Raw genomic sequence first — 12,678 nt, 5'->3', positions numbered from 1 at the left:
TGCAATATTTCATATATTTCTCCTTACAAAACTTCTTGTAGTCCTACTAGCGTAATTTGTTGATTACAGTTGCTCTTCAAATAGTTCGTATATTTATTCCAATCTTCTGTAAATCTCTGGTCCCGCAGGTTTCGAATCCTTCCTGTCATTTTATCCAATTCTGTGTAATCCATTAATTTTATCTGCCATTCTTCTTTCGTCGGTATTTCTTCTTGCTTCCATTTCTGGGCCAACAATACTCTTGCCGCTGTTGTTGCGTATAGAAACAATTTAACATCCTGTCTATTAATATCCTCACTTATAATACCAAGTAATAATGCTTCTGGTTTTTTTTAAAAATGTATATTTCAACATCTTTTTCATCTCATTATATATCATTTCCCAGAAGTTTTTTACTTTCTTACATTCCCACCACATATGATAAAATGTTCCTAACCTGCTCACCTACTAGCTGTGGGCGGCTCCAGGAGTTTGAGGAGACACGATTCTCATGTGTACGAGAAACCCTTGGAACTGAATGCCCGTGTGAGATGCAATCGTACTGTACCCTCAGAGAAACATGCTGCTTACCTGAGATAAGCCTTGCTTACCTGGGAGAAACATGCTGCTCACTCATGGGCAGGACGTAACAATGAACATGTCTTCCTCCAAATCAAATGTCAGAAAATACAGTGATTCATGCTTAAACAAGCTGAGTTTGGGTTGAAGGTGTTCTGACTCTTGTAACACTCCTAGTGTCTCATGGTAAGCCTGCGGTATAAAGAAGGCCTATTTTGTCCCACAGGACTAACGCGACCTTCAAAAAGTTTGGGAGGAGGAAGGGATATTATGGGCTGTCCCGTGAATCCGCTGGATGACATCATGGAAGAACGTTGCCTCAGGAGAGTGAGGAAAATTCTCAGGGATGATTCACACCCTGGCCGGCACTTTCTTGATCTCCTGCCCTCGGGTAGAAGATATAGAAGCAGGATTAGTCGCACCAACAGGGTAAAGAACAGCTTCTATCCGTGGGCTGTTAGGCTGCTGAATGAAAAGATAACAACCGGGCAACTGACTTTCGGGTTTGGTGGGTGTGCGTCAGTAAACAAGGGGAATTAAGACTAAGAGAGCTGAGTGGGGGGTGCTCGTGTAATCTCACTGTATATAATCTCACTGTATACAAGTTGTACAAGTGACAATAAAGTATTTCGAATATTTATCTTGTCACCTTGGTTGATAGTCTCTCTAATAGACTGGCACCAGCGCACCACTGTTTTGCAATCAGATGCTCTGAAGTTAAGAAACAACTATGGCCAAAAAGAAAACAGCTGTAAGGTGAGTGTTCTTTGTGCAACTTCCGGCATGCCGAAGGCTCCAGGTAGTCTTGCTGTCCCAGGGAGGCTCGGCCAACCGCCCAGGGAGTCCCACAATGTCCAACAGGCATCAATTCACAATCTTAAGTGGTTTCCTTGGTAACAGCTGTTACTAGTTTTCCACCAATCAATGGCAAGCGGGGCTGGGAGAGTCAGTGTCCTACATAAAGAGTCAGACACATTAGTACGCTCAGTCAAGGGCTTATTCCCTCTGCGGACACGCTTAAGGAAGCAGCTATGGCTAAAGGGATAGGGGTCCAGCAGGCCTCACCGAGGCGATGGACCAGCTCCTTTGCCGCACTGTCACTGCTGTGTCTGGCAGTCCAAGCAGGTAAGGAGGAAGGGCTGCTGGGAGAGAGCTTTGCTAGGTGAGCAGGTTGGGCTGAGGCGGCAGGAGGAACTGTGAATTTATTCATTCATTTTACACTGCACAGAGTGTGGCTCAGAGCTGCAGAAAGTGGGGCATGTTGCAGAACTTTAGCACCAGTGAAGACACTTTTAAGGTGCACTTTAACCAAACTGTATCACCAATGTATTCTTCATTGGACCCGATGAGAATTGAGCAGCAGGGAATTTAAGGCTCCGGCCACTCCCTGGCTTTAATATCCCAGGGTTTCAGAGCAAATTATTTCATCCTGCTGAACTCCAGGTACGTGAATGGTTTTCCCAAGGTTATACAAGGAGTTTGCTTGTGGGGATACATGGCAGGTTTCCCAAGTCATGGGCTTATTCTCTAGTTCTTAGACCACCCTGCAAGACCTAACAGGTCTTGCTTAAGGCTGCATATATTGAAGAGGCTGCGCCCAGCCAGCGCTCAATGAAGCCTTGACCTTGAAGATTCGGCCTGTCCAGTTCTCTCCTCTACAACACCCATTGGCAGAGAATCCCGAGTTATAGAAAAACTGGACTGCATGCTAAAGAGGAATTTATACCCAGCCACACTCTTACCGAAAGCCACTTTGATCATAATTGTAACGGAAAAGAAGGATATATGTTACCAACAGTAACTTCCAGCATCTTCTCTCGATGCTGGATGTCAAACTGACCCTTCAAGGCGAAAGGCTGTGTGTCTCTCATTTCCAATCCTCGACTCAGCTTGGTTTAACTGTGCTGCTTGTGTTTCTGGAAGAAGCTAATCCGCTGGATAAGACATGGATTTAAAAAGATATTATATGGGGGCCAGTTTCACCGCAGGCATAAGGAGCAGCTAGGCAGATGCAAAAGAGTTAAAGGAAAAGTTGGGGTTGCATACTTCCCCACCCCCAACTCTGGACCCTGCTGAACAGGATTGTGGCACAAGAGGCAGATTCATTATGGAACTTAGTATGTCAGCTGTCCCTAATTCATGGGCACACTGTGCCCCTCTTTCGGAGGGAGCCCTGGGCGCTAAATCTCACCATTGTGCTTGGGTGAATTTATAAATTCTGAACGTTATTAGAGATCACGGTGTGTTGTGACCAACCAGATGGATGGGTTCTAATGGTGTATTTTTTGGGGGTGTGGTGTGGTGGGGAAATGTGTGAAGCCAGTTTTGCATCCCCCACGGAAGTGATTTCCTCATGAACACGCTGCGATCCTTTCAACTGCTTAAATGCAAAACAAACATGCCAGTTTTCCTCTCTCAAGTACTGGGAGTCAGTGGGTAGTTGCTCGTGCAAATAGCAATCCAAACCAGAAAAAAAACCAAAACAAAAAATGGATGTGGGGACCACACACAGAAAGACCATCTCAAGTTTAAAGTGGTGGGGAGGGCGGTGTTTCAGCTGCGGGTCTGCCTCCCTCCTGAGTAAAGAGTCACAAATACTTTTCTTTGTCAAGAAGCTTCGACAAAAGCGATGTTTTCATAGCAATAGATGCATTTGGTCCTTCCCCTTTAAGCTGCTCTTCCCCATCCCGCTGGTGTCTTTGTCCTAAGAGAGAGCTAGAGATTCTTTTGCCATTGAATTTTAACCTTTCATCCCTGCCCAAGTTGGAGACTCAAGCCAGGATACCGGGAGTGTGAACAAGCTAAGCTTTCTTTCCCTAGGGAGACCAAAAAAAGTGTAACTTGGCTCAGCGTGAGAATTTAATTCATCCAGCGGCAGCGGTTTCATTGAGTTAATGACGGCTGTGAAACTGCTGGCTGAGCTCCAGCTCCCATGAGTAGTAAAGTGAAAACTCCGACATCCGCAAGAGCTGGCTGGGATTAGTCAAAGCTCCGAGGCGAAGGGTGACTTTAATTACCACCTTCAGTATTAGGGAGTCAGGCAGTCAAGGGCTGCTGACCTTAATTATTCTGTTGCAAACCTTGGGAGATTTCTAGAAGCTAGAAATTAGGAAACATATACTAAAACCTTGGAAACCCCGTCCTTCCATTTCCTTTTTTAAAAAATGATTTTTTATTTTATTTTACAAGCGTAGAGTTATAACAATACCAAGTAAATATCTACATTTAGAGATTTCTCTGAATCTCCAGACTTCCCACCATGGGTCTTATTGTCAACATTTTCAACTGCATATTATTTCATGATCCATATTTTGTATGCGTCCATATTGTCCATAGTGATTGTTACAAGTGTTGTTAAAAATCCTGCTAATGTTTTCATCTGCTTGCAGTGGTCTCCTAAATAAATTAGAATTTTTTCCCGTTCTTTCTTAAAGTTTTTGTCTTCTTCGTTCCTGAGTTTTCCGGTCTCAGTTTTGCCATTTTGGAGTGGTCCTTTTATTAACATAGTTCATTCCTATGTTTGGAAATATTTGATGCAGTTCATCAGAGACTAACAAGCAAGTGCAAACAACTGTTTTCACTCTCTCTCACACACTGACTTCACACCAGAACCCCTGCTTCACTTCTCGTAAGATCCCCTTACCTTGGGGGATCGCCTCCAATATTCCAGAGAGGTTTTTGGGTTCCAGGAGACACTTAATTACTTCCATCAAAATATACCAGCTGATCATTATGGGCTACTAGCTTTTCAGAAGTATGCTAGTACAGAAGCATAGCATGTATGATACCCCATGTTTTTCTCTCCTGCCCATGCAGCTAGCTTCGCTGTCAAATATTTCACATTATGGCCTCATCCTAGGAGTTGCTAAGATTGCAACTAGGCCTAGGAAGGGTGTGACATTTATTCTTTCTGTTGTGCTGCCCTAGATAGTTACAACTGCTTAGTAAATGTCAATAATATTTTTAAAATAAATTTTATTTTTGCATTTTTTATTTTACATAAACAAATGAATACATAAACATATAATCCCTTCTGACTTCAACCCCCCCCCCCAATGGTGGATCTTATTGTACTGATTTTACCTTCTGCATCTCTATCATAACTCTATTTTTATAAATCCTGTGTCAATCTATAGTTCATATTTTGACTACATGTTTTCTGTCAATTCTACCAATGCATGTAGTTATTTACAATAGCTTTTCAAATAAATTATAAACTTTCCCCATTCTTTATTAAAGACCTCCTCTTCCTGATTCCCAATTCTTTCTGTAAGTTTTGCCATTTCACCATAGTGAATCAATTTTGTTTGTCACTCTTCTTTGGTCAGAGTTGTACCATCTTTCCATTTCTGAGCTAAGAGAGTCCGCACAGCCGTGGTCGCGTACATACAGTGGTACCTCGGGTTAAGAATTTAATTCGTTTTGGAGGTCCATTCTTAACCTGAAACTGTTCTTAACCTGAGATACCACTTTAGCTAATGTGGCCTCCCGCTGCCGCTGCGCTGCCGCCGCACAATTTCTGTTCTCATCCTGAAGCAAAGTTCTTAACCCGAGGTACTATTTCTGGGTTAGCGGAGTCTGTAACCTGAAGTGTATGTAACCTGAAGCATCTGTAACCCAAGGTACCACTGTAAATAGTTTTGTCTAGTCCTTTGGGATCTCTGGTCCTATAATGCCTTAAAAAAAAAGCTTCTGGTTTCTTAGGAAAAGTTATTTTCAACATTTTTTTCAGTTCCTTATATATCATTTCCCAGAAGTCCTTTTTCATCTTACATGACCACCACATATGATAAAAAGTATCATCTTTTTATTTACATTAATAAATGTTAATAATAAGGTATAGCATATCACTGGTCTAGCCTTCGCGGTCCCAGTTTTAAAATAAGGCCACAACTGGAACAGCAGCCTACTGAGACTGACTCTTCTACTCACCCTGGGCAGAACATTGATCACTGGCTGCAACTAAAGTGGATTCATAATTGCCCAATACCATGGAGCTTTATGTAGTTCAGAGAACCCAGAAAACTTACCAAGTGTATCATCACAAAAGGCTAAGGTGTCTGACATGAAGTTTGAAAGCTGCAGTTTGGGGAGAAGGATCCTCTCCTGCTCTCAGACATTTTGGATCCAATGACCACTTTTCTTTCAAAATTCCCTGTGCTCTGAAAATCTGAGTAGGTGAGCCACACCACTTGCATAGGAAATCTCTGGATTTAGGGAGCAGAAAGTGTGAGACAGCTGTAGTCAGAGGGAAATGTCGCAATGACAGGGGGCATTAAAGGAAGCGCAAGGGGGTCCATAATCTACATTAAGCTGAAGTACGGACAGGCCCTAACCTAGGTCTGTTACTTTCAATGGGTCTACCATGAATAAAACCTTGTTGGATCCAACCTTATTGGCTAGTGTTAAGAGGAGTTGGAGTCCTAGAACATCTAGAGGGCCACAGAATCTGCATCCTGGCCCTAAACCCGTTCTGGGTTTGGAAAAAAATTAGTAAAATTAATTGAAAATAAAATTAAAAAAAGCTTCTGATCTCCTCTTTGTGGCTTTGCTGAAAGAAAGGGGAAGCGCAAGGCCAGCCTTAACTCGATCCCACAGCTAGTTAGTCAAATTTATTTGTCAGAAACCATTGGTTATTGCATTCCCATTGTGCAAAGTGTTAGGACCAAATCAAGAGAATCACAAAGGGAAAAAGGGATTTCAGGAATGCTCCTCAAAATGAGCTATCCCAGATTAGCACCACCTGCCCACAGACTGTCTAGCCAGAGTGGTGCATGCTCTAGTAATCTCCTGCTTGGACTACTGCAACACACTCTATGTGGGGCTACCTTTGAAGGTGACCTGGAAACTACAATTAATCTACAATGCAGCAGCTAGACTGGTGACTGGGGGCGGCTGCTGAGACCATATAACACCGGTCCTGAAAGACCTACATTGGCTCCCAGTATGTTTCCGAGCACAATTCAAAGTGTTGGTGCTGACCTTTTGTAGCACCCTGCTTGTGGTTAACGCTTAGCTGGAATGAAATATTCAACGCAGCAATAGAGAAATTAAAATAGTAATTTATTTGTCAGACAAATAAATAAGAGGCTCAGTGGTACGTGGTTACCAAGCTCTGGCCTGGCCTCCTGCCATTCTGGCCAGCACTTATATTCCCTTAATCCAGCCCCCTTTGCTCCTCCTGTGGCTGCCTCTGTCCAATCAGCCTGGTTGAAATTCCTATTGGCTGTTTGCTAGAACCAATCACAAAAGATACACCCACAAAAGATACACCCACTTCCTTGCCCTTATAAGGGAGACAAAGAGCTATATATATGACATATAAGTAATAATATATCTTACATGGAATCTTAATTACCAGCTCACCTCTTGCCCTCCTTGCCCTATTGCCTTATAAAACAAATGTTTAATCTTACATTTTTATGTTCAACAGATGTCAAGGATCTTGAGTTTCACATCAACATTGAAAGATTTCCTTCATTTAATGTTTCTAAACAAAATGCCTGACAACTATATATCAAGACTGCTTGGATGGCGTCTTCTGTCTGGCAGGGGGGGGGGCTGGTGGCTGACTTAATTTCAGGATAAATACAACTCTTACAACCATATGAAATAAGAATCTAGCATTCCTTAAATCCTTTGCATAATTACATTTAAGCCAATATATTTAAGCTAATATATTTCATACATTTATCATAGGTAGCCTCTTAAAAGAATAAAGCTTTTCAAAGTAAAAAGGAAGGAACTCAATAAAACACAGCTTTTAAAAGAAGCCTCTTCAGTTTGCACCTCCCCCTTTCCCCCTCCTCTCCAGCCTCAAAATAAAATAGGAAGAAGCTGCTTCTTCTGCCAAGCCAGTTGCCTTTCCAACATTTAACACATTTTAACCTTTTTAACTCTCTCAGTTTAAGAAACAGCTTTAGAAGAGACTTCCCCAAAAATGCTCTCTTTCTTTCTAGCTAAATGTTTTTCCTTCCATTTGCTCCTGGCCTTTCAACCTTAGAAAGAAGATCTGGCTCATTTTACTGGGAGGCACATTAGTATTATCTTTCCCCATTCCTAATGGTGTTTTCTCAGCCTTGGGGCAGCATATGTAATTCTCCCTTTTTATGACTTTGAGAATTGTTTTTCTACTATAAATCAATGGGGCCCTCTTGTCTCAGGAGAATGGCCAAGGTTTCTTCTGCCTGGCATGAAACATTTGAAAATCCGTTTTAAGCTCATTTTTAAATACAAGCCTTGATTGAAATATATAGAAGCTTTGATAAAAATGCAGGCTTATGGTTAGGTGCCTCACTTTAAAGCCCTAAACAGCCTCTGCTCAGTATACCTGAAGGAGCCAGGTCCAGTGCCAAGGGCCTTCTGGCGGTTCCCTCACTGTGAGAAGTGAGGTTACAGGGAACCAGGCAGAGGGCCTTCTCGGTAGTGGCGCCTGCCCTGTGGAACGCCCTCCCACGAGATATCAAGGAAATAAACAACTATCCGACTTTTAGAAGACATCTGAAGGCAGCCCTGTTTAGGAAAGTTTTTAATGTTTGAAGTTTTATTCTGTTTTTAATGGTCTGTTGGAAGCCGCCCAGAGTGGCTGGGGAAACCCAGCCAGATTGGCAGGGTAGAAATAAATTGTTGTTGTTGTTTGTTGTTATACATCAGAGGCAAGGGGCCTACTCTCAAATGGCCCGGTGGTCTCCTATCCAGCCTTCCCTTACATACTAATCAAACAATTGGGGGCTTCCCCCATGAATTTCATTCCACCCCCATTTTCCCAGCCCTGAAATCTCGCCTCTTGCTCATTGATTTTGTTTCACACTCTCTGCAGTCCAGAAGGCAGACCTCACCGGGGATTCCACAGTGGCCACCATCAACCACTCCCTGTCATTGCTGCAGCGATTGCAAGAGCTCCTGCAGAACGGCAATGCCAGCGATACCACCCTGCGGGTGCACACTGCAGGCTCAGACGAAATCAAAGTCTTCCACACCCACCAGTTGATGCTCAGCTTGCAAAGTGAGATCTTCGAGAGCCTCCTGCACAACCAGACCATGATCACTCTGCATGAGCCACCTGACAGTGCAGCCCTTTTTGAAAAGTTCATCAGGTAAGAGGCTGAGCTCACTGACCTCATCTGGATGGTCCTAAAAGAAGGAGTGAATGAGTCCCCTTCCTCGGTCCTGTTGGTTCTCAGCTGGAGGAGCTGGAGTTGCCCTCTGCTCTCCTTCCATCTCTATCCTAAGAACCTGGCTGAACCTTTTTATGCAGTCCTGGGATGCAATATGGCAGGGTAGCCAACATGATGTTTTCCATTATATTGCTGGAGCTTCTTGGACCATTGGACATGCTGGCCAAGTCTGATTGGAGTTGGAATCTAACATCTACGTTGGCAGCCCCTGCACTTTTGCCTATAATAAGACAACTGGAAACACAGCTTGCTGGGAAATGTATTCTAAGAGGACAGGAAATGGAATAGAAGGAAAATTCAGTAAAGTCTACTGAAATGTAACCTGCCCTTCAGTTCTGTGTCATGGCGCATGTCCGATTTGCCAAGCTGGGAGAAACCAGGATGGGGCTTTTGTGGCTGAGAGCAAAGGGAGTGAGGCTGGACTCCCAAGATCGAAAAGAGACAGAAATGTTGGAGGTGTGTGATCTCCATACCCTCCAACGTTTCTCCGATGAAAATAGGGATGCCTTATTCAATAATAATACAGTCAAACCTTGAACGTAATCCATTCTGGAAGACAATTTGACTTCCGAAACATTTGGCAAAGTCAATGTAGAAAAAAGAAAAAAACTCCATGGAAGCCATTCAACTTCTGAAAAACATTTGAAAACAGGGTTGTTGGCATTTGGGAGCCGAAATGTTAGAAAACAGAGTCGTTCAAGAACCAAGGTTTGACTGTAATAATAATAATTCCATTATTTATACCCCACCCAAGTTAATTTAAAACCAGCCAAGTGGTGGTGTCATGCAATGCCAAGAAGTTTGTATACTACCCATCTCAGTAGCTAATGCAGTCTATTAAAAATAAAAATAAAAAAATCATGAAAACTGTTGAGAGAAGGAATGTCACCAATATCACCAATATGAATGATGATTGTGTCCCTTCTCTAGATATCTGTACTGTGGTGAGATCTCCATCCTCCTCCACCAAGCCATACCGCTTCACCGACTTGCCAGCAAGTATCGCATCTCTAGCTTGCAGAGAGGGGTAGCCGAATACATGAAAAACCATCTGGCCAGTGAGTCGAACCAGGGCCACGTGGTGGGCTGGTACCACTACGCAGTGAGGATTGGTGACGAGGCTTTGCAGGAGAGCTGCCTCCAGTTCCTGGCCTGGAATCTCTCAGCTGTGATGAGCAGCGCCGAGTGGGCCTCGGTGAGTGTTGATCTCTTGCTGCTGTTGCTGGAACGATCCGACCTGGTTCTGCAGAGCGAGTTGGAGCTGTACACAGCCGTCGAGGAGTGGGTGGTCACACACCAGCCTGAGGACTATGTGGTGGAGAAGATGCTGAGGTCCCTGCGTTACCCTATGATCTCCCCCAGCCATCTTTTCCACCTGCAGAAGCAGTCTCTGGTGATGGTGAAGCACTACAACGCTGTGCAAGACCTGCTCTTCCAAGCCTTCCAGTTCCACTCGGCCTCGCCGATCCACTTTGCCAAATACTTCGACGTCAACTGCAGCATGTTCCTGCCCCGAAACTACCTCTCCACCTCCTGGGGTTCTCAGTGGGTGATTAACAACCCAGCCAGGGATGACCGCAGCACCAGTTTCCAGACTCAGCTGGGGCCCAGCAACCATGACTCTGCCAAGCGCGTGACTTGGAATGTTCTGTTCTCCCCACGTTGGCTCCCGGTCAGCTTGCGTCCCGTTTACTCGGACTCTGTCTCGGGGGCCATTCAGTCTGTCAGGATCGAGGATGGCCGCCCCCGCCTGGTTATCACTCCGGCCACGACTAGCTCCGACTTTGCCGGAGTCAGTTTCCAAAAAACCATCCTGGTAGGCATGAGGCAGCAGGGCAAAGTCTTTGTCAAACATGCCTACAGCTTCCACCAGAGCACAGACGAAGTGGCCGATTTCCTGGTGCATGCCGACTTACAGAAGCGCACCTCCGAATACCTCATCGACAACTCTCTGCACCTGCATATCATCATCAAGCCTGTCTACCATTCGCTGATCAAAATCAAGAAGTAGAAGAATGGTGGAAGATAGGGAACCACAAGACAAGGCAGGGGATGAGAATGACTGAATTGTACTGAAGAACAGCAACGAATCCAGTACAAAACTGGCTGGCACAGGCGATGCATCTTGTAATCTATGCATGTAATCTGGGCATGCAGGCCTTGGGTGCTTCTTGCATGAAAACAACTTCTGCAGCTACAAACCTGGGGACTTTAAAAAAAGAAAAGAAGATGGGAAATTAAAACATGTACAGTCTTGGGGTGGGGAAATTCCCTTATCTCTGTTTTCAGATACTTATGTTTAGCTCTCTTCCATCTTTGAAGGCTGCAATCCTACATATACTCACCTGGGAGCCAGTTGCACTGAACTGAATGACTTACTTCTGAGTAGATGTGAATAGGATTGCACTCTTAAGGAACTCAGGTAGAACTGGAGGATCTCAGTGGTGCTTTTGATTAGATCGTTCTCCAAGATACCCCCCTTAGCAAGAGATTTGACTTCCTAACTTGTTTAGAATCTGCCTTCATGTCTTGCCCATGAAGTGGTGATCCCGTGGAATTGTTGTAGTGTGAGAGATATAGACAAAAAACAAAACAAAACAAAAAACAAAAACCCAGCAGTGCATTGGTAGGTAAAAAGTCCTTAGAATACTGTAATATCCATATGGGTTTCTTCTAGTCACCCTTATTTGTTGATGAATCCAGCCTCCCACTATTCCCTCTACTAGACTTGATACTAGATGAACGAGTTTGGTTCTTTAAGCGTTGAAAGTGGCACCATGGTCTTTGGTTCATATACAGGGTAGATTATACATCCACGTCCTTATTTTTCTCAGTCCAAACCAGAGACACATGAATCCCATCTCCTGCTGCTTTTGACTGGATATCCTAGCCATAGAGTGGGTTTTTGTTGTCTCGCTGATCAGGTAGGAAAGTTCAGTCTACTTTCTGAGTCCCCGATTAGTGAATTAAATACATACAAACCAATTGACCAGACCCATCACACTTCCTTCTCTCCATTTCAATCTCTGCCTCCTGGCCCTTGTCGCATGATTTTTTCCCAAGGTAGGCGGATTCCAGTGTACCATCCCAAAATAATAGCATTTTCACCTTTAAGAAGAAAAACAACAACAACAACAAAGGCTTTCCTGTTGGTTTTCTAAACTTTCTGTAATAAGTGTAATTATTGGTTTGTAAAATAAACGGGGCAAAAGCTGGTTTAGAACTGGAGGAGTTGGGTTGCAGACTACGGGCTAGGTGGAAATATGGTGCTTGTGCTCTCTCTGCAGGTCATGTCCACAGCCTTTTGAATAGCTCATCAGTTACATAGATTTCTAAATAAAAATCAGGAAATGTATTGCTGGGGATGACTGTGTGGTGTTATTTTTGAGGTGAAAATGGTTTTTGAGCAGTGTTCTGCTCAAAGAAGGAGTCTTCATTGTCTTCTGTTCAATCTTCCCTTTCATGTATTGGCTCTCTTACTTAGCCTGTAATCCTCTCTCTCCTTCCCCCAGTGTCTTGTTGTAAACCGCCCTGTGATCCTTGGACGAAGGGCTGTATAAAAAATTTAATAATAATAACAATAATAATAATAATGATTCAGTCTTCAGCTAATCTGCATGGCTTCCAAGCCTTTTGCATCCCCCAAACTCTTGACAACCTGAAAATTCTTTTGATGCACACAATGGTAGTCAAGGCCCCAGTTCTGGGCCTTTTCAATTGGTTAGACCATGGTGCTGATAATGCCAAGGTTGCAAGTTCGATCCCCGGATGGGACAGTTGCATAGTCCTGCATTGCAGGGGATCGGACTAGATGATCCTGAAGGTACCTTCCAATGCTATGATTCTGTTCTATGGTGGCTCTGGTCACCATGTCAAGGTGGTGCCACCAGTCACCAAGGGGGTGTTGACAGGGCCATCTTAAGCATCTTAAGCATGTCCTCTG

The 12,678-nt window shown here is 43.9% G+C and overlaps 1 protein-coding gene across 1 annotated transcript; it reads left to right on the top strand.

Moving 5' to 3' along the window:
- The first annotated feature begins 1,559 nt into the window (after positions 1 to 1,559).
- Positions 1,560 to 12,090, top strand: BTBD17 (BTB domain containing 17). The gene is made up of 3 exons (XM_081851276.1): positions 1,560 to 1,683; positions 8,378 to 8,654; positions 9,666 to 12,090. The coding sequence occupies exons 1-3, from the start codon at positions 1,590 to 1,592 to the stop codon at positions 10,744 to 10,746; spliced, it is 1,452 nt and encodes a 483-aa protein (XP_081707402.1). The 5' UTR covers positions 1,560 to 1,589; the 3' UTR covers positions 10,747 to 12,090.
- The last annotated feature ends 588 nt before the right edge of the window (positions 12,091 to 12,678 follow it).

This window comes from Podarcis erhardii, assembly GCF_964252035.2.
Source record: "Podarcis erhardii genome assembly, chromosome: 2".
Lineage (NCBI taxonomy): Eukaryota > Metazoa > Chordata > Lepidosauria > Squamata > Lacertidae > Podarcis > Podarcis erhardii.
Note: the sequence above shows the minus strand (reverse complement) of the source record. Positions and strands in the feature narration are given on the sequence as shown.